Raw genomic sequence first — 23,395 nt, forward strand, 5'->3', positions numbered from 1 at the left:
ATATAATTTATATACATTTATGTATATATGCAGCTGTGTGACTTTATGCAACCTTTCAAGGCATCATTGTTCAATTGACCCTTCACCAGATCATCCTTGTTTGGTCCAACAGTCAGAGATGCACTCTTGCCAGAGTGAGAAAGATGGGAAGACCTTTCTTTGCCCTCAGAATCCATTTTTCTACTCCACAATGTCCCTCTGCAGGAACCAGCATGGGAGAAAAATTTTGGTTCAAGAAATCGCAAGGTCCTTTTCAGGAATCTCAGGGAGACTTTTACCCCCCCAGAGAGAAGAGGGCATTACAATTACAATGGAAGACACCACCCCTGTGGCAGAGAAGTTCAGCAGAACTCAGGGTCTCGAGTTTCCTTCTCACAGACCCTTCCAATGCTCCTGAACGGTTGCCCAACTGCCATCCTCTGGAGGCAGTTATGGGCACTTCTCCGTACACCCATCTTGGGCGGTCTTCACAAATGATCAGTGGGTGCTAAGCATTGTATCCAGAGGATACTTGATTCTCTTTTTGGAAAACCTAAATCGAAAGTTTCACCTCACCGATGGTACACATAATCAGATGGAGAAGGCAGCTCTAGAAATTGCAAAACTGCTGCAAAGAATAGTCATCCAGCTGGTCCCTCCTGACCAGCTAGGATTGAGCATCTACTTTTGATTCGTTTTAGTACCAAAAAAGACAGAGGGCCCAAGACCGATCCTTGACTTGATATCCCTGAACAAATCTATAAGGCTTTCAGGATGGTCATGGTCCAGTCCTTCCTCTCTTGAGAATGGACTACTGGATGTGCTCTAGAAACCTGAAGGATGTGTACTACCACATCAGATTGGACAGACACTCCAGATGGTACCTTCTCTTCAGGCTGGGAGCCTGCCATTACCAACTCGGATCGCTTCTGTTCTGTCTCCCCAAAGTCTCCAGGGTTCTCACCAAATGCATAGCGGTTGTCTCAGTGCATCTCAGGCTGCAGGGATTCCATGTGTTTCCATATCTGGATGACTGGCTCCTAAGCACTGTAACCAGGCATGTACTTGTTTAAGCCAGGGATTATCTTTTATAGCTAGCCCCCTCTTTAGGCACAACAATCAATACACAAAAGTCCCAGTTGCATCCTTTGCAAACCATAGACATCATCAGAGCTTGTCTGAACACAACTTCAACACAGGCCTGTCTCACACCGGACAGGGATTACGAGTTTATGATCACAGATCAAACAGATTCTAGCTATTCCAACTCCCACGGCAAATCTGATGCTCAAGGCTTTAGGCTGTATGGCAGACACAATAACTGTTGCCCGCAGCACTCCTACACATGATAGTTTTGCAATGGACTTTTTAACAGTCCAGTGGTAGTTGCACAGGCACCCCTTACATCTTCTGATCAAACTGTCACAGGTATGCAGAGAGTCTCCCTTCCTTTGTGGCTTCATTCCCCAGATGTCATGCAGGGATGACCTTAGGTTTCCCTTCCCCACCCCCAAAGCCACACTGACCATGGGTGCTTCCCAGATGGGGTGGGTGGATGGGGCCTTTTCTGGGTCGGATGGTCCAAGTCTCATGGAACCCTCACGTGACGGAATTGCATATCCAAGTCCTGGAGATGAGAGTGGTCCTTCTAGTGTTGCAAGCTCTACACAGCTTTCTTCCTCTGGGACTATTGCAGTACAGTTGGACAATGTCAGTGGTGTGGTACATCAACAAATAGGGGAACCAGATCTTACCCATTGTGTCAAGTGGCAATGGGTGATGTCTGCCAACCATTTTGTTACAGCAATGTACAATCCAGGGGAGTTCAGTGTCCTAGTGGACAGGCTCAGGTGAGTTATTTTGATGCCTTACAAGTGGTCTCCGAATCAATAAGTGACTAACATGATTTCTTGCAAATGGGATCAACCTTCCTTCGATCTGTTTGTGTTATCCTCATTGCCCCTTTCTGGCTTCATCAAGACTGGTGCATCTTTCTTTGATCTCATCTAGTTTGCCCACCGATGACTCTGGATCTGGTTCTGGATCTGTGTATTATCCGTCAGGGCATATCCACCCAGTTCTTCAAGGACTGAAATTAACCACGTGGTTTCTCCAATTCCAGTGATGGCAAGACATTCCAGGCTTTCATCCACCATCTGAAAAAATCTTGATTTCCACTCATAACTCCTTTACAAGGAGAATGTACAAGAGCAAATGAAAGAGATTTTTCTTATGGGCCCATCAGCAGTAAATAGATTCTCTTACTGCTCCCATTCCAAAAGTTTTAGATTCCTTGGCTTCCATCTTCCAAAGTGGAGCCAGCTACTCCATCATGAAGTTCCAGCTAGCAGCTATTTTTAATTTTCATATTGGGGACAATTCCTTATCTCTGGCTTTATCTAAACTTTTTAAAATGTTCCTGAGAGGTACCTTTTTACTTTGCCCCCCCCCCACCCCCCCAGTCAGAGATCCTACTTCTCTGTGGGATCTGCCAGTGGTCTTACAAGCCCTAGTTTTTTCTCCCTTTGAACCCACAACTAAGGCAGGCTTGAAATTTATGTAATGGAAAACAGTTTTTTTCTGGTTGCTTTCACCTCAAGAAGGGTTTCAGAGCTACAAGGCCTTTCCTTGAAACCCTCCATCTAATTGTTCACAGAGATAGAGTATTTCTGTATACCAACCCATCTTTCTTCGCCAAAGTAGCTACAGAAAATAATATAAATGAGTCTGTCAATCTTCCTGTTTTCTTACCCAACTTTCAAAACAAAGAAGAGTATACACTTCACCTGCTGAATGTTCATAGGCAAATATGTTTTTACCTGGACAGAACTAAATCTTGTAGAAAATCAGAACTGTTTATATCTTTTTCTGAAGTAAGGAGAGGCCAAACCTTCACCATTTGATGATTGAAAGATTGATGGTTGAAAGATTGTATTTCCTTTGTTTACTCTTCCAAGAACAGGCACTTACCAGGGAAGATAAAGGCTTATTCTGCAAGGTCTATGGTGATGTCTCAGGATTTTTGGTCTAGAGTATCTATTGATGACATTTGTGCAGCTGCAGCCTGGTCAAATTGCCATACTTTTGCCACACACTTATAAGTTGGATATTATCACCAGGAGAAGAACTGCACCTTTGGCTGTGTAGTTCTCTGTAATATCCTTCCATAAGGGCCACCCTAGGGTTATTGCAGCTGGGGACTCTGTCCTACAGGTTGATGAAGAATGACAATGACAACATCAGATAAAGAAGTTATGTTCTTACCATAACATTCCATCTGTGTTGTCATTGCATTCTTCCTCATCCTTCCGTCTGTCCTTCCCCGTACATGACTATGAGAGGCCTATTGAATGATTTCATAGTCATCACAGTTCCAACTTGAGCGTCTGATCTTTATGCTTGATTTTTGATTCACTGGTCTTTATAATACACATCGTTGTCTCCATAACATTGCTTGTGTATGTACAGGGTTGCTGCAAACTTGATCTGAGGTAGACTGGGGGAAGGAAGCATTATGGGTAGGATGGGAGAAGCTTGTGCTTCGATTCTTCAGCTTGGAAAATGTCCAAGTCTGATCCGTGACCCACAGCTTGAGGACGAATGCAGTGACAACACAAATGGAATGTTATAGTAAGAACATAACTTCTTTTTTTAATTTAAACAGTTGCACTGTAATATGCACCTTTTTCCATCTGAAATTTGAGTAGCTGTACTATGTAATACACACTTTTCAAATACAATCCATTTTCTAACTTGCATTCCTTCTATCAAATGTGACTTTTTTTCCCACTGATACTTGAAGTTGCTGTCACTGATGGCACCATTGCCACATGTTTTGTCTGTCTTATTTCTCCTCAGAATTTTTACTTGAAAAATTGACAATCCAAAACTCCAGGGATTTTGCAAGGAAAGTTTGTCTTATGAAAGAAATATGATTAACAATGTAGCTTGTTTTCAACATAATAATTGGAAATAGAAGGTGGTAGCACCAAAAACTGCTACTGTTTCTCTTTGAAAACAAAAATCCAGAAGATCTTCACAGTTTTTCAAGATTCAGGAAAAAATATTTAAGCTTCCATCCCAACTCAGTGCTATACTCCCTTCTTGTGAAGTTTTCTTTTTCTTTTCACTGTACTGTAGATCTGGAGTCCTGCATTACCCGTATAGGGGAAGTACTGTGCCTGAACTATTCCGAACAAGATATCATATAAAACATTTTTAATTCTCTCTTCACAGCAATAGAACTGAATCCAGATTACATACGTGCGATACTAAGAAGAGCAGAGCTGTATGAAAAAACAGAGAAGTTGGATGAAGCATTAGAAGACTATAAAACCGTTCTAGAGAAAGATGCATCAGTACATCAGGCAAGAGAGGCTTGTATGGTAAGTTATTTGATTTTGCACTCACTTTTAGATTTGGTTTAACATTCATGTTTGAAGTTTTATAAAAAAAACATGTAGAGGAAGTTAACCTTGGGCTGTTGCACTGGTCAGCTGTGGAATGTGGGCAGACAAAGATAGGTCTGTAAAATGGCAGGAAAAATGATTTCTTTCTTAATACCTCCTGTGACATCTTCCAAGGTGATCATGAAAACATTACGCAAGTTTGGCCTATTAGAAAGAAGCATTGTAGGACAAGTTCATATAAGTATCTGTACTGCAGAGCAGGAGATGCACATGTAGAAAGCTGAGGTGAAGGGTTAGATAGTAGTCTTTTAAGGTATGTATGTTCTTACTTGCTTTATCTAGGATGAGCTTGACTGTTTTGCAAGTGCAATCCAGGAGGGTACACTTGCCATCTGCAATGTTCTGGAGAAGTGGGTGTTGGTTGTGGGTAAGAAAAGTTACATCCAGCCTTCATCTAATAGTGGGATAAGTAGTTACAATTATTGTTGTTCAAATAAAAAAGAAGAAAACAAAAGCTGGAAAAAAAAACTGGCACATTTAATTTCAGTTTATTGTGTCAGAATCAAAAAAGTAAAACCCAGTGACATACTGACAGAGATAGAACAGTACATTTTTAACATGGGATTAAGAAATTCCTGGACTAAACAGATGATATCAGTAGCCCAGAGCTTGTGATAAATCTGACTGAAACCGTTAGACTTGGCAGCAAGACCTTTTACTGTTGTGTAGGAAGCATTTCTTTATGAAAATGAGCATCTCCAAATTGTAAGTCATGGTTCTCTTCCAGAAAAGTGGGCTGCTGTCTACAAGTTAGAGAAAGGAGCTATTTCATATGGAGACTTTTAGCATTTGGGTTCTTGTTTACAGAGGAGATTAACAATGATCAGAGTACTGACCAGCATGTTGTTGCAGCACTATTATCCAGGCACTGGATCTGATTGTGTTGAGGAAAAGAAAACCAAGTCATAAGACACAACTCTCAATGTGCTAATCAGTCTGTACCCATTATCTCTTGTGATGTGTAGATAGTGACCAAAAGGGTGAAACCATGGATACAGATAGCAGAAAGGAGTTCCTTTCATTGGGCTCCTTGGCTTAATTGCCATGATAGAGTATATATTGCAGTCTGGAAGGACCATGGAGTAGTGCCGCTGCCTCTCTTTACTGAAATGAGTTAAGTTGATTTTGACACCTTCTATTTATGCCCTCAGGTGCTCCCCATGGCAGATACACCAGGCATAACCACTACGAGGAGGCCTTAATATAGATACAAGACGTGGATGGATTGTATCTCTATGAATGCCTGGTAATCCTTCTTTTAGAATGAACTGGGGATATAGAAGGTCCAGCTTGCTACCACTTTGACCCTCACTAATACAAGTGATTCTTAAAATTATGATTTGACAAACTACTTCACCTTCTTATTTTTCTAGTCTTGTGTACATGTTTTACCCTCCAAAAGAAAAAGAATAATTAAGAAAACATTAACTTCTAGGTTTAGAGGTATAAATCACAACCTTCTTGCTGTTAAAAGAGAATGTTTCCCAGATCCAAACAGGTTGATTATTATATTCAGCATTAGTTATATCAGTCATTGAATACAGTGCCCCCTTTGCGATGTACCTCACTAGACCTCTCAGACAACTACAAATACAGCAAAGATTATCATGGACTTAAAATCCTTAACTTACCAGAAGGGACTGGAAGCACTATCTCTTTATTCAGTGTCTTATGGACTCCTGAGAGTCTATCTGTGTCTTGCCTTCTTGACTCATTAGGGACCCAGTGGTCCAAAATCTCTAGTATTTCCACAAATCAAATAATTCCACAAGTGCCAGAACCAAACGATCTAAATCACCACCAGCAGATAAATTCAACAAAGTGGAAGGGTAGGTTCATTACACAGCAGCCTCCCCAACCCCTGGAATAGAATCCCACTGCAAATTAAGCAGTGTGATACATATCTTCCTTCAAACTGGAATAGGATGATTTGATGGGTATTCACAAATTCACACTTGGCTTTACTGGCCTGGTGAAGTTCAGTCTGAAGGTAGGCACTGGCAAGGTATAAATTGATGCAAGACTCAGTTGTTTTGCATTTCCTAAGATCATCCTACCCTGCAACTTTTTGTCTCCTTGATCCCTACTTCCCCACTGCCTGCCATGAATAAAATACTGATCCCTTTACTTAATCATATTACTCCTCAGTTTATCCTTTATTATCCTACAGAGCCATCTCCCATCCTTCCATGACTCTATAATAGCTCTCAACATCTCTCCAACTCTGTTTTAACCATCTACAATATCCACACATTGCACCAAACCTATTTAATTATGCCCCTTACCTGTCCCCCATATATAGACTGATTAACTCCATTTCATCTCAGACCAAAACAAAATTAAGTATCACAAATTCCCCAGTTTTTTATCACAAATTCCCCAGTGTACTAAAATCCTTCTAGGAGACATTCACTCTAATTCTGGCCTCACCTTTCACAATGCACATCAAGACAGTTCTCTTCCACACACTACTCTAACCCCACAGTGGTCAACCCCCAACCCCAATAATCACATTTTTGCTGCCATAAATGTTAGAAGCATAAGAATTAAAACTGCTGAACGACATGCTTGGAATACCCAACATAAGCCTGATATACTTGCTGTGACTGAAATTTGGCTTAAACCCAGTGTAAACTTCTCTGAAATTACAACCCTCCAGCTGTACTGTCACGCTATTGACAATATAAAGAGGGAAGGTGGTGGTATTGTTTTAATATTTCCCAACTACCACCCCATTTCCCTTTACAGCAAACCAAAGCCAAAATTAATTTCAGCTGAGCTTATTACTTTCCTGAAAATAAACAACTGTAAACAAATTTATATTATTGTCCTTTACATCCCTCCTGATGACAATACAGCTATACTGGAAGATATCCTACATTGGATATCCATAGCAATTACACAAGAAAAAATACTACTAAGTGATGTGAATGTCATTTGGTTGGATAAAATTTCTTAACGATCCTACATCTAACATGAACTTGTATGGTTTCACACAACTAATTAATAACCCTACACATTATAGCAAGATATCAAATTCCATATCAGACCTTATCAAATTCACCACCACAGATACAATGTCAGACTCTCTGTGACCATCTTACACGTTCACTTAAACAGCATTCATAAAACAACATGCAACCTTTCCAATACTAAAAGCAAAGACAAAAAGGGCGTAGGAAGAAATGGATAATAACCCTTACTCCATTTCTGCAGTAAAGCATCCGGAGTCTTGATAAGAAATGACACAGCTATATGTTTAGAAATATACAGCAGATGAACAATCTCATGTATCTCCATCAGTTCCTGAAACATCCAGCTACAGCTACCTGTCAAGGGCCAGATGAAATTTGGAAATTTGTCTGCAAATACATTACCATTTCCTGAAGAGATGGATAACCATTGTGTGAACTTCATAGAAAGGCAGGCTACTACAAGGAACTGCTGTCTGGAACCAGAATGGACAAGGAAGGTAGTTGCCCCTGTGACACAACTCCAGGCTAGATGCTTGGAGTGCAGCTGTCACAGGTTCCACTTTGTCCTTGTAAGAGAAACATTTAATGCAAACTAAACTCTCACTTACAAAGGGTGAAAGCATGACACAGTGGGAACTCTGTCTGCCTTCCATTTCCTTCATGTTTTGATAGTGCTCCATTACCAGCTTAAGGATTGACACAAAATCTTCCCACAACTGTCTGTGCTATGCATTAGAATAGCATTTGACCCTACCTGAGTCTAGGTTCTAGGATGTGCTGGTTAAAAAGCCTTTCTACAGTTGCCTCACACATGTCCTCCAATACTTTGACTTTTCTTGTGTTATGGGTACAGCACCAGATTTAGCCATGTGCCTCTAGATGGTGGCATGGCTAAGCCTTTTATCCCTTAAGGAATAAGTCATGTAGAACATTCTTGGTAATCCCTTCTGGTGGAAGATTGTTTCATCAACCCTTCCTGAATTGGTTTTGGTCCTTCAGAATAAAACACAGACCCTCACAATGGCTGAGAGCCTGTTTTGATCAATGTTTTGTCAAGATGTTTAATAAATCATATGCAGGCACATCTTCTAACCACCTTGAGGTTTGTATTCCTTATGATTTGTATGCACATTTTGTGTACAGCTCAAGCTTGCCCATTTACCTTAGAACTTTATTTGTGATTTACATTTTTATTAATATATGTATGTGTGTGTATATATATATATATATATATATATATATGTGTGTATATATATATATATATATATATATGTGTGTATATAGAGATAGATATACACACACAAGTCACCACACACAAGTTTATGTATATATATATATATATATATATATATATGTATGTATATATATATATATATATATATATATATATGTGTATATATATATATATATGTGTGTGTATATATATATATATATATATATATATATATATATATATATATATATATGCATATGTATGTATATATATCTATATGCGTATGTATGTATATATATCTATATCTGTATAGTGTCTACCTGAAAATATCGAAACACCACATCATTGAAGACGAAATCATCAAGACAACATCTTCGAAATTTTAAAACATTGAACACTGGGATTATTGAAAACAAACCCCGAGAAAGGAACTACTCGGCCACCACGGTGAACATTGACCTTTCCCCACTGTAGTGCGATCTTGGAGTTGGCATATTTAGTTGGGGGTGAAGCCCCCCCCACTCTGGAGAATTTTACTTGCTTTGTTTTTTTTTTTTTGTTTTTTTTTTTTCTGTCCTGTTGGTCAAGTGATTCTTTTCCTGGGGTGGCTTTCGGAGTTCTGGGCATTCGATGTTTTAAAGCTTCGAAGATGTCGTCTCAATGATTTCATCTTCAATGATGTGATGTTTCCATATTTTGAAGTAGAACCATACATGACACACACACATTTATCTCTCTCTCTCTCTCTTCATGTATGTATACACACACAACATACACACACAAAGTTTTTTTCTATATGTATATATATGTGTGTGTGTGTGTGTGTGTGTGTGTATATATATATATATATATATAGATATATAGATATATACACACACGTGTGTGAGTGAGTGATTGTATGCATTAAATTTAATTGTACATGATCAGTGGATTTTTTACTTTATTGGGCACATTCCAGGCTATTTTCTGTCAAAATGTGCAACTGTTTTACATATTCAAAACCCTTTTTAAATAATGGAGCTTTTCAGTCCTTAGATTTATTGTTTCATCTGAAACAGACCTCATACTTGTCTGATTTCTTCTATTGTTTTTTATAGCTGGAGAATTCAACAGGACTTTTACACTAAACTTGTGTTCATTTGGGGACACTTGTTATATAACTTCAGTAGGAGAGACATCTTTTTGAATATCTGACTGTACATATCCTAACTTTCTTTGGTTTTCAAAGTTGTTTTCTTGCAAGAAGGCACATCTGATTGCTCATTTTCCTTTGAATTTGACATATACTTATACAGGTATTTGTGATTTCTTCTAAACAGCTTAATGTATTTGTCACTAGGTTTATAGTTCATTTCATTCATATGAAAGTACTAGGCTAGCTGTCCCTGTGGAAGATTTTAGGATTAGAATCAAGCTCTGCACCCTGTGGCTGTGAGGTAAACATCTTAACCAATATACCGACCCCCAGAATGCTAGAATCTTGTTTCAGCTGCCTTGCCACCTACTTAAGCTTCAGACTGGATTTTCCCATTGCTTTTTAAACCTAACTTTATATCCAACCTGTAAATGTGATAGTCTTGTACAGTTTCTACCTTTGTAATATTTATGTTTCTACTAATTTCCTTCCAGCATTTATTTTGTGTTGGTTATTAGACAGTAGTAATGTAGCTGAAGGTAGGGAATTTGCTTTTCATCCTTCTCCACACAGCAGTTGAGAGAGATTGAGTCTCTGTGTTTCTGTATTGGAGTATTACCAAGAGTGAGATGATTATTTAGTTCTTTCTCAAAAGATTCTTTATTGCTTAAGATAGTTATTTCCATTTGTCTGTTTCTCTAAGGGTAGTGCAGAGCTTTTTATATGTCTGAATTCCCATTGCTACACACATCTTGTGAATTCCCTGTGGTGTGTGCCCTGGACCAGTTTGATATGAGAATCTTGCACCACTTGTCTCAAAATTATAGACTTTAGTGTAGTAATACTTGGCATTCAGAGTCTCAGGTAGTTTGATAATTTCCAGGAATTCGGAATCATGGCCCATGTATATAAGGTGTGTGGTTATTTAGAGCTGAAACATCAGTACTTCAGAGATGATCTGGAAATGGGTATGAGTACATTTGTTGTGTAAGTTTTTTTTTTTTTTTTTTGTTATGCATTGAAGGTGATGCAGCTTTGTAGAAGTCCTATCTGATGTGACATCTCTGGTTAAAACATTGTACCTTTTGCTTTTTCTTTATTATTCTTGCATGAGTCTTGTATCTTCATAAACATTTGTCTGTGCAATTAATTGATAACTGTTCTTTTATTAGTTCTGTTCCTTATAAAGGTAAGTGTACAAAGATTTTTTTTTACCAAGTCTGAGGAAGCATTCATAGTAACGTGAAAGCGCTTAACTACTATATATATTTTTGTGAGTTTTTCAATAAAGGTCTCCTTCGCTTTAGATGGTGTTGCCTCTGTATTTTCTTTGGAATTAAAAAGAAATGTTAACAAAAAAAAAACTTCCATGTCTTTAAAACTTGGACATCACTGAATTTTTCATCGAAAGAAAACTTGATGCTGTATTTATTTCTGTACCGATGATTTTTGCTTAGACCATACTTTTTGTATAACTTTTAAGTAGCTACATTTCTTAAGTTGGCATCACTGCACCACTAAAATTCATTTACATTTTTTTCTGATAGTGGATGTAATGGTATTACCCAAAATCTCTTAAAATAAGATTGGCTTACTGTACAAAGCATATCTACTGCATACAATTCCTGGACTGGTCTGAATATCACTTTAAGATTATCCTTCTGTAGATTAAGTAATATCCTCTGCGATCTCAAAGGTACCTTATACAAGGATTTTCTGACTATAGGTTCATAGGTAGGTACCAGGCTATCTGCCTGAAGGCATTTATAAGCCTAGCCGGAATATGTTGGCTTTCGCCTCCCCCTTAGATTAGTTCCCTGTGCCTCTGTCCAGCAGAGCCATTGAAGTGATCCCTGGGGTAAACTTTGTTTCCCATCCACTCGTCAAGGTTTCTCTTGAAGATGGTTAGCGAGAAGCTCTGCCTAATGTAGATTGGAATCTTGTTCCAGGGCATGGGAAGTCTCTGGACAGGAATCTATCCCGCCAGCACATCCTGTTTATTGTTGTGGTGAGGTTTAGATCCCTGGAGCTTGTGGCTTGAGGGGATATGGTTTTCTTTAGGTGGAGCATGTCTATCAATTCTGGGTTGGACATGGCTTTGTATGTCAGGAAGAGATCACCTCTGAGTAGGCGGTATGCAACAGAGTACAGCTGGAGTTTCTTCAGTCAAGCTGCATAGGGCATCTGCTTGAGGCCAGTGATCCTCTTGGTGAGGAACTTCTGTGGTCTTTCCAGTTGTTGCAGGTGTCTTGTAAAGTACATCCCAAATGGGGCATTGTACTCTGTGATGGGTCTGATGAGTGATGCGTAGAGGGACCCAATGACCTCTTTCGATTTGGATGCAAACCCTTTTATGATTAGGTGGGCCACATAGAAGGATTTTCCAACCACTTTGGCAATGTGATTATCAAAGGAGAGGTTACAATCTACTTGGGTCCCCAGATCCCTTATTACTACTTCCGTATTTAGGGGGCTACCACCTATGTGGTAGTTTGTGGGTACTTTGTTTTTTCCAAAGGGGATGACTATGCACTTTTTGGCATTTAGCTTGAGGCCATGGTTTTGACACCAGGTATCTGTCTCAGTGAGATGCTTTTGGAGGATGTCTGTGTTAGCCAGAGAGTATGTTTGTTTCCACCTGATTTCTTTACCATAGACCTGTTTATGGGATTTCTCACATCCACATGCTTTTGCAAACGGTTTGCCCTTCTAACTTTCTGTTTTATGCATCTGTAAATGGTCTTGACCCATAGGCAGCTGGTCCCTTCTGTTTGTGGGTTCACGGCTCATATGTCATTCTGACTGATATTTGCTTTCAGGAGTTGACTTATGCACATCATAGTCTGTGTGTGTGTGTGTGTGTGTGTATATGAATATATATATGATATATATATAATGTGTGTGTGTATATATAAAGGCAAATTTTTAAAATAGCGAAAGTACATAATTGAAAATTCGAATATCTCAAGTTTGTGGTTATGGCCTTACGCTATATTACGTGCGGTGTTTTGTGTGGATGGTGTCTGGTGTCGTGTGTGGATTTAGGTGGAATTTAAGGTAAGTGAATGTTTTGTAAGGGTTTTGGGTGGGAGTTTGAGTGCATGTGAGTGTTTGTAAGTTGTAGGTGTGGGTTAGGGTAGGCAGGTGAAAGTATGAGTGTGTGTGTGTCTGTGTGTGTGTGCGAGCTTTGGAAATTGTATATCCATGTTATCTGGACCTGCATTTGGGTGGGCTATTGTAGGTCATACACTGGGTTATACAGAGGTCTGTATGGGTGGAGTCTGGGTTTAGGCACTTCACTAGGTTAGATTGTGCTAAGATTTAACATTAGTGCTGTTTAATGTGCAAGTAGCTGCAGTGATGCAGCGGTTAATGTTGTCGCCTCACAGCAAGAGGTTCTCCTGTTCGATTCTCTGCTGGAGTGCCTTCTGTGTCGAGTCTGCATGTCCTCACCGTGGTCGATTGACGTCTAAAGACATGCAGGTAGATGTGTGCATGAATGGATGTGCCTTCTTTGAAGGTTGGGTATCGGGCTGGCAACTCGGCACCATAAAAATCCACTGCCAATCATTAGCGGACCGGAGTTCCACTGTGGCGACCCCTAACCGGGAAAAGCCAAAAGAGTCAGCAGCTGTTTAATGTGCAAACTAGCTGCTCTAAGCTTGCTGTGCACAATGATTTTGTTTTAGCCACACTAAGTTACAGGTTTCAGTGCTGATGGAAGTTTTATAGATAAAATTTACTTTCTGGGCATTTGTCTGTACAGGGCACTTGCTAACCTCTTGCTGTAATATCACCAAGAAAGATTGCTTGCCAGTGTAATGCTCCAACAACACGTAAACTACCTTGGCATGGTAATTTCAAGTATTAGGGACCTTTAGAATAATTTAAAAGGAAAATCAACAAATAAAGAAAAAATAAAACAGTAGCTCTCTAAGCAATTAACTGAAGTGCAAAATAATAAAATAAATCTTTTATCTGCCAAGGATGGAGCAGGATTAACTGAGGTCCCCCTCAGAGTGTGGCTAGGGTGCCAAGCAGATAGAAGCTCTGGGAAAATGAGCAGGAGACAATTTGTAATAAGGGAGGTTTACTCAAGTGCAATACTGCTTTGCTGCTTGGGCACTTAGTATTATTGATGCATTTAAAACAGTGGGTGGGAAAGTGCTTAAATAAATAATACAACAGACAATAACTATGAAGGATGGGAGGAATGGACTTCCACAACAAGTAAAGGGTGGGAGAGTTGTAGAAAAATTTAAATTTAGCTCATGTCTGTGGTTAGAATTTCAGAAACTTTTAGTCAGATGCCTCAGTGGGAAGGTGGGGCAGACTCAAAGAACAGAAGAAAAATCAGTAGCAAGGTAAACAGAAAACCACTGTAATGCAACTTTAAGTACATAATACTGTCAAAATTGATTGCATGTATAGATCTGCAATCATGGGATTTAATACATATCTGCCAACCTCATCAGATCCTAACATAGTGAAAGCTTTAAAACTAGAGAAAAAGTAGTATAAGATGATGTCTTCACTTAGTTTAGCAGAAGTATTTTGGTGTCAGGTGGGAAAGAAAATCAAAATGTAAGTAGATAAAAATCAGACAACTAATTGTGCAAAAAAATAAAGTAATATAAGTAGAAGGATCAAATGAGAAAGAAAGCAAAGTATAGTGGTTAAGTGCAGACATCTCCTGGAACAACCAAATGTTGACCAAAATTTGACTCGGGAGAGGTTAAGGAAAGGTGAATTAAAACCAAAAGGTATGAAGGATTAATAATGGGGGCACAGGATAGTAGACTTGTATACATGTTGGTTTACAAAGTCCAATGAAAAGATGTGAGAAAATGCTAATGCAGGTTCTGTGACAAAAAAAAAAGCCTTGCATCTTGTTGCTGGGTGTGATTACACTCATGGCAGCGGACTGTATATTGAAAGACAGAATAATGTGGCAAGACTTTTTCAGTGGGGATTGTGCAAACATTACAATATAGAAGTAGCTGAGATGCATTGTAAGTATGAACCACAAAGCATTATAGAGAAAGATGAAGTGTATATCACATGAGATTACCCATTACCAACAGTTCAAAAAATAGATGTGAGAAAAACAAATGTAGTAGTCCATGGAGAAAAAAAACAAAGTAGCATTGATCATTGAAATTGCTGCATCCAATGATTACAGTGTCTTATGTACAGAGACATGAAGTCATAAAATATCAAGATTTGCAGGTAAAAACAAGAGCAATGTTGGGAGAAAGATACCCAGACCGTTCCAGTAGTAATAGGAGCAATGGGTCTAATAAAAAAGAATTTACAGTTGTTATGTAACCACATATGAATTACAAAAGGAGGCAGTTCTGGGTACATTGCTGGTGCTGTGAAGAGCATTCTTGGCTAACACCAAAGACTGAAATAATACTATTTTTATGAACTCTAATTGTACCCTAACTTAGGAATGGGGTCCATTCCTGTCTTGGTGAAATTAAACCACGAGAATGCTATTGCTGTATATTCTCATAGTACTGAGATGTATCCAAGACTCTGTGATTTTCTACCCATGCAGTCTTTGGTCTTACAGGTGTGCATGTATAACTCCATGCCATCATTTTATTTTTCCCATCTGTGGAATAGTAATTTCAGTTGCTTTACCAACGTTCACAACTCTTAATAATGTCAGATGTCGTTCTGTATCATTGTTGCAGTGTTCTTTAGTATATGGATCTTCTACCTAGGTTAGCCTGACATTCAACCAGTATACCAAATCCTTATGATCTTGTATGCACCATTCATCAGATATTTGCACCCCGCACAAGACATAGGGCATAAAGGTTATGTACGGATGCCGTTTCCCAGAACTTCTTTGCCCCCAGTCCGAACACCATTATCACTTGTCAGTCAGAATGCCTTGTCTCTGTGCTGAATACTTAGCAGGTAACTGCCCCATTGGGGTAATTTTTTCTTTTCTTTTGTCTTGTATTTTATTTTTCTTACCTATAGTTCATGTCATCCAAGAAGGGAAAATGGCAGTATGGGAGGCAGATTCCCCATAATTGCCTTCATTAATAGTGTCTTTTTTGTTTGGGTGCTTCTCACAACTATACCTCTTGTAATATCTGTAAGGCATTTGTGCCTAATACACTCAGAAGCTGTTCGTCTTCCCTGGGCATTTATCTTGAAGACTAATGGCTTAAACATTTAGCTCAGGGTAGCATGGCGGAACACGCCCGCTAGGTAAGAAGAAGGCCAAGAAGTCTCGGCCGGATTCTTTAGCTCTTCAGCCTCCACCGGACACCCCTCTATAAGTGGGTGATAGCTGTGTAGGCCATCCAACATCTACACTGGATTCCTCTGCCACCGCCCTGTTGGAGAATGGCATGGATCCATGTTTTTGCACATCCTCTGAGGCTTTGCAGGTGTCTACTCCAAATATTGAAGGGGAACTGCAGTTGATTTTCTCTAGGACCCTCCAAGATATTCCACAGATGTTGGGCAGGGAGGATGTTCCGGGCACTCTTACTGAATCTCGAAGGGTCAGAACCTCCGGTTTTTTAGGGCTGATGTCCCTTCCAAGAAAAGACAAAATACTAAGCATGTTTCAGTCCATCCTAAGGATCCTGAAAAGGAATGGCAAGACTTTATTCAGGGCTTGTTTTTTTTTTCTGCCTTGATGGACCCGAAGTCTCCTTAATGGGTTTAGGTGCATGCTTCTCCTTGTGCCTGTACTTCTAAACGGCCTAGGGAACCAGATTCCTAAGAGAAGATTCAGAGTCTGATGAGGGGTCCTTATCCTATTCTTCAGAGATGCCTTCGCCTTTGACTTTTGGTTCTGGTGAGGATGAATTTATTAGTCCTGAGTCTCCTTTTGAGGAATTATCCTTTGGGGACACAGTTGCTGGGATGATGGAATTCTTTAAGTGGGATTTTTCTCAAATGTCTGATGCTCAGAAGAGCATTGAGTTTGGTACTGCTAAACAGTCGGCAGTTCCTCCTATGTTGTCTACCTTGTTAGACACTTTCATTGCTGCTTCCAAATCTCCTGACTCAGCCTCCTGCTCTGAAGAAACGTTATAAGTTCTGTGTGGTCTGTGAGGATTGTCAGATTTTATTTAAGCATCTTCCTGTTGATCCTGCTGTCGTGTTGGTCTCTTCTGACATAACTTAACAATCTCATGCCCTCTTCCAACTTTTGCCTTCCGATAAGGATAGTAGAGCAATGGAAAAGATCGGTAAGAAGGTTTACACTGCTTCTCCTTTGGCCTTTAGGGCTATTAATTACCAGACCCTCATGACCAAATATGCTCTGACCTTGATTGCTCAGACTTGTCAGGTCATTTCTGACCTCCCTGGTTCTAAAGGCAAATTTTCTGCCCTATCTGTTTTAGGTTCTACTTCTCAACTGGATCACCTCTCTTATCAAGTACAGCTGTGATGCTGTGGATGCCTCTTTCAGGGTTGTGGCTTCTGGGTCTGTCATGAATACCTACCAGATAAGTGCCCCCATTGGGGGCCCTCTTTGCCTGGGGACATTAATGCCAAGTTGTTGGATTCTCCTTTGGATCGTAAACATCTTTTTGGGACAGCTGCTGCTGACCATTTTGCCTCTTTCATAGAAAGGTAAATCCTTGCAGGATCTTAAATATACATTTGTCTCTGCTGTCCCTAAGTTCTAGAGGAATTACCATTCTAGATCCGCTTTTGTCCACAGTTAGCCTAACCAGGCCTACAAGTGCAGGAAGGATAGTAGGTGAGCCTTCCCTCCTAAGGCTCTTCAGGCTTCTGTGGCCCAGAAGCCTCCTTTACCTGATAAGCCTGCTTTTCTTTGACAGTCTGCTCCTCTCCACTCTTAAACCAGGATCCTTTGTTCCTTTGGTTTTCTCTTTGCCTTCCAAATCAGCTTCTAATCACTTCATACTCTTGGGTTCTTTCTTTCATTCATCAGGGTTACTTCATGGTATACGAGTCTCTTCCTCCTTTTTCAGGGGTCTTCAACCTCCTCTAGAGCAACTTCTTCATTTCCTGGAGGTGGTCCTAGGGACCCTGGTATACCAAGGAACCATTCAGCCTGGGAAAGAGTCTTTATTCCAGGATGTTCCTGTTTCCTCGAAAGGAGGGCATTTGGAGACCTATTCTGGATCTCTCCCTGCTCAACACCTTTCTCAAGGGCCCATCTTTACAGATACTTACTCTTCAAACCCTGTTTCCTCTTTTACTACTTTAGGATTTTCTGGAGTCTTTGGATCTGAAGGATGCTTACCTTCATACCCCTGTTCACCTTGTTTTCAGTAAGTTTTTACATTTCTTTCTTTCTTTCTCATTTTCTGTTCTATGCTTTGCCCTTTCTACTGCCCCAAGTGTATTCATAAAATGCCCAGCTCCTGTAATTGCTTTCTGAAGGCTTCAAGGCATTCAGATTTTTCCTTATCTAGATGACCTGTTGCTTCAGGCACCTTCTCCCAGTCGCCTGTTACAGGATCTGGAGTTCAGTGCATCTCTCCTTTAAAGTATGGGGTTCACTATCAATTTCCAAACGTCTGTCCTGATCCCCTCTTCAGGATCATGTGTGTCTGGAATGCAGGATTCAGGCAGTGCCAATGTTGGCCTGTCTTTCACCTCCAAACGTTTTGTCATTAACAGCCTTCTTTCAGTCTCTCCTTCTTCTGGCTGCCATTCCAGACAGAGAATTTCTTCAGGCCCTGGGATTCATGTCCTTTTCTGCTCCAGTGCTTTTTGCCAGACTGCATATGTGGAAGCTTAAGTGGTACCTCATGCTAGTTTGGCTGCAGCTTTGCCATCCTTTGGATTTGTGTACCTTTCCTCCTTGTCTAAAAAAGGAGTTTGAGTGGTGGAGTCAAGAGTTTGCTCTCATCACAGGCCTGCCCTTTCAGCCTCCAGTCCCTTCTCAAGAGCTCTTCACAGATGCCTTAGACATCGAGTGGGGGGAGCTTAATGTGGTCACCTGAAAGTTCATGTTCTCTGTACCCCCCCTTTAGAAGTCAGACCATATCAACATTAGAGAGATGAGAGCACTGATTCTGGCCCTTCAAACTTTTCACCCCTTGTTCTCTCCAGGCCCCTTGAAGGTGTACACAGACAGCACTTCAGTGATGTGGTATGTCAACAAGCAGGGAGGCACAAAATCTTACCTCCTGTGCAGGGCGGCTCTTCAGGCCTGGGAGGTGGCTTCCCGTTATCATTTAACTCTTCAGGCAGTATACATTCCATTCAGAGCACAGTTTAGTGGCAAACTCTGAATGGGTCCAAAATACAAGCTCACAAATGGATGCTTCACAGAGACTTGTTTTTAGACATTGTTTATTGGTGGGGTATTCCTCAAGTAGATCTTTTTGCCTCCCCTCTGAACAGGCAGCTTCCTCTCTCCTGTTGCATCTGTTCCAGGAGCGCCCCTACTCCAGCTTGGGACCTTAATTTTGTATTGGAAAAGCTCACTCACCCTCCCTTTGAGCTAGCTGCAACTACAGAGTTGAAATTAATTTCTTGGAAAACAGCCTTCCTTCTAGCCATCACTTCAGCAACAAGAGTGTCTGAATTACAGACCCTCATGGCAGTGGAGCCCTTCATTATCTTCCATGCAGACAGGGTTTCCTTCGGACCAATCCTTCCTTTATGCCCAAGGTGGTGTCTAGTATGGCCCTAAATCAGTAGTCCATTAATTTGCCTACTTTTTTCCCTAATCCACAAAGCAAAGGGGAACGAATGCTGCACTCTCTGGACGTGCACAGACAACTTAGATTTTATTTGGACAGGACTAAGCCTCTTAGAAAATTTGAACAGCTGCTAGTTGGCTTTGCTGCAGGGGCAGAGAGGAAGGTCATTTCAAAGCTAACCATTTCTAAATCATGGATAGCCCATTGCATTCATTTCTGCTACAAGCATCATGGAAAACCTACCCCACAGGGGATAAGATCACATTCTACCAGGGCTGCAGCTACCTCTGCAGCCTTTCTCAGAGGAGTCCCTACAAGGGACATCCTAGAAGCTGCTACCTGGAGCTCTGTACATACCTTCACCAAGCATTACCACATGCCTATTTTTTCTAAATCCAGAGGTGGTTTTGCCACTGCAGTCTTGCAGGGCTTAATAGCTGGCCCTAATGCTCTCTAACTTTGTCCTCCCTTCTTTAGCTTTGGGAATCAACCCAAATGTATTGACTGCAACAGTGAAACATGAAGAACATAGTACAGTTGTGTACACTTACCATAAATGTAGATGTTTATGTGTATTCACTGTTGCAATCCTGGTTACCCTCCCTCCAGCCCCCATGACTTCTCTTGGCTCTACCTTTCCTTCTTGTTTGGTGTATTTAAGTTTCTGGTGTATTTGCTTTTTGATGGAGGTGTACCATAACATATAATTGCTTCCCACTGTGGGGGCACCTGACATCTGGGGCAAGAAAAACTGATGTAATGGCGTCAGCTGCATGTTTTATACCCCTGACAACCTGACGTCTTGGAAGAAGACAGCATCCGATGCAGGAATCCAAGACTCTGGGTTTCAGGCTGGCTAAGGGCTACCTACCTGCAGGCAGATAACCCAAATTTGATGACTGCAACATTGAATACACTCTAACATCTACATTTATGGTAAGTATACACAACTGTACTTTTTGTGTAACAGAGTCCATACGTCACCTTTATGCCCTACATTCTGTGCAGGGAGCATACATGTGACATATGGCGCATACAAGAACATAAGGCTTTGGGATACTGGCCGAACATTGGGCTATCCTAGGCAGGATATCCCTATAGTAAAGAAAGCTGCAACAGTGAAGAGAAGGACAAATACTTCTATGATAAGATTTTACACAACAGCACTATCTGTGCCCCTTTAAAGGGTTTCTCTTGTTTCATGAGTTCTGATCACATATTATTCTCCCTCTTTGCAGAGAATCATGTAGCTCACCAGCTTTGTAGAGTTTGCCCTGTTCTTCAGCTCTGTAATATAAACACCTGCGGTCTCCGTAGGACCTTTTGTTCTTATAAAGACAGAATGTGTAATAAATGGCATAGTGGGTTACTGGAAAAAAAATATGAATTTATTTCTAAGATCTGCTGTTTTTTCTGTTCAAGAAAATTATGTTAAATACCTTTATGACTTCTTCCCCAGCAACATGCTGGAATGCAGCAGACTAAACTTTTTTTTTTCAGATTTCTCAGTTTATCCACTTTCATTGAGGTAGTATCTTGAATTTCTGATGAGAAACCTTGTAGTCTGACAAGTTTTATTGAAGGACAATAATTTCTCTGTGAAAACGTGTTTCACAGCAATCCCAAGAATTACACATATATACTTCCAAATGCAGAGACTTTGGAAAGCAAAATTTTCTTTTCACTTTAAGGTAAATTTCTTCCCTTGTTGCAGATATTACACTGACTCTGACACCATCACGTGTAAGAAAACATAATAACACAAAGACAGTGGTCTAATCTCTATGAAGTTTAGATCCCAACTGATTTCTCTAGGACTTCTGTGTACCATGACATTCAAATCATTGTAGCTTGTGTGTTCCATTCTGTAATAACCCATGTATCTTCTTCTAAGCTGTGCAACTCCCAGAGAAGAAGAAGAAGAACCCCCTTTGCAGACTACTTGAATGCCTTTAGGTTTTAGACATTGCATTTATGTCCTTCTATTCTGATGTTGCAGTATTCATAACTGTAGGGGGTTGCTGCTTGCAGTGCCACCATCCGGCCATTATACCAAAATCTTAGTCCAGGAGGGTACGTGTGACGTCTGTTACCAGGGCCATAAACTGACGTTAGGTGTAAAAGTGATGTCTGCATGTACCCTCATCAGAATTTTTCTGCTGCAGTGATCATCGGACGCCCGTTTTCCAGTTCGACTTCTGCATCGTGTTTCTTCAGATGACCGAATTCCAGATCGCAAATCAGAGCAGACGACCTCTTTTGTCCATTACAGATAAGTGCCCAATGGGAATTTCTTACTTATTTTGCTTACTGTTTAGACTTGCATGTCAGGTAGGCAAGAGAAGTGTGCTTGTGGGAGACAGATTCCTCACAAGGATACACACGATAAGTGTATTTTTTGTCTAGGCGAGTCCCACGACCTCCCACGACCATACATCCAGTTCAGTTTATAAGTCATTCATCCCCAAGACTGCATGTAGCCGATTAGCGGCTTTGAATCTTTATCTTAAGAACCAAAGACTCGGACGCTTGGCATTGGGCATGGAGGGGAGGAATAGGCCCTTCCGACGAGCCACCTCGGAAGAAGGTGAAAAAAGTTAGGCCCGAATCTCAGGCTGCGCCTTAGGTGTCCGAACAGGCTCTAGAGGCGATTGAAGACCTGGAGTCCATTCAGACGGCAGTTACCAAAGCAGGCCCAGGAACCTTAATGGAAGCTGGGGTGTGGGACACCAAAGGTACGTCCGCTGAGGTAATTCAGCCATCAGAGTCTGATGGTGGAGGGTAAACATGACTCGCATTCTCGGAAGCCCCTGCTTCTCCTGTTCATGCTAGGCTGACATCTGCTTTTCTTCTGGCTGCTCCTACTACCCCCTTGAAAAGGAAACAAAAATCCAAGCACCCTGGACCGCTGCAGATGCCTGGCTGGGAATCTTTCTCTCAAAGTCTGTTTAAGGCCTTTCCGGGATTACAATCACAGCACCTTCCCCCTACTCTCACTCCTCAACCAATCCATGTGTCTGAGGAAGATTACTCATCTTCTGAGGAGTCCTTCTCCTATGAAACACAAATTGAATCCTCCAAGGAATTCATTACTCCAGAAGAGGAGGACTCTATTTCCCCTGAATCCCCAGGAGAAGAATTCAGCTTTGGGGATACTATTTCCCTCATGAGGGAACATTTTAAGTAGCAGGCCTCTGAGGTTTCAGAATCCAAGAAAAGGTACTTTGACCTTTTGCATATGGAACAACCATCTCCCTCAGCTGTACCTCCCTTACTGCCTGCTTTTCAGGATGCCTTCCTAGCTGCTTCACAGTCTCCTGACTCCCAACCCCCAGCAGCTAAATGACCTGATCAGTTTTGCAGGGTTCCCCCAAGACACACAGTTTCTTTACAAGAACCCTCCTGCAGACCTAGCTGTTTCCGCAGATAAGACATCCAGACATCTACCTTCTACTGCTCTTTATCCAGCTGATAGACAGTAAATTTATGGACAGGAGAGGTAAAAATGTATATACCTCCTCCAGTCTGGCTGTTAGGGCCATGAACTACCAAACCCACATGGCAAGGTATGTACTTGACACCATTTGAAAAGCCTCTACCCTTCTCTCTGAGGTTCAGGATTACCCTACTAGAGCACAACTTAATTCACTTCTCTCTGCAACATCCCAGGTGACCAAGCACTCTAAGCGCAGCTATGATGCTGTGGAAGCTTCATCCAAAGCTGCTGTTTCTGGATCAGTGCTTTGACGTTACTCCTGGGTACAGCTACAGTCCCTCTCCATGGATGTTCAGACTAAACTACTGGATGCACCCTTAGACAATAAGGCCCTTTTTGGGCAAGCTTCTGCTGAACTTCTCAAATCCTCCAAGAGAAGGGTAAAGAATTACAGAACCTCAAACGCCTTCTGGTGTCCCCTATTCCTAGGTATGATAGGAATTATCCTCAGAAACCCTCCTTT

The 23,395-nt window shown here is 40.9% G+C and overlaps 1 protein-coding gene across 1 annotated transcript in view; it reads left to right on the top strand.

Annotated features, from left to right (window-relative positions):
* TTC1 (tetratricopeptide repeat domain 1) overlaps positions 1-23,395 on the top strand; it is a 721,040-nt gene that overhangs the window by 494,262 nt on the left and 203,383 nt on the right. The window contains exon 6 of the mRNA XM_044082285.1: positions 4,216-4,364. Within this exon, the coding sequence (XP_043938220.1) occupies positions 4,216-4,364 (149 nt within the window). The remainder of the gene's footprint in view (positions 1-4,215; positions 4,365-23,395) is intronic.

This window comes from Protopterus annectens, chromosome 9.part0, assembly GCF_019279795.1.
Source record: "Protopterus annectens isolate FY-2018-M chromosome 9.part0, PAN1.0, whole genome shotgun sequence".
In the NCBI taxonomy this organism is placed as follows: domain Eukaryota; kingdom Metazoa; phylum Chordata; order Ceratodontiformes; family Protopteridae; genus Protopterus; species Protopterus annectens.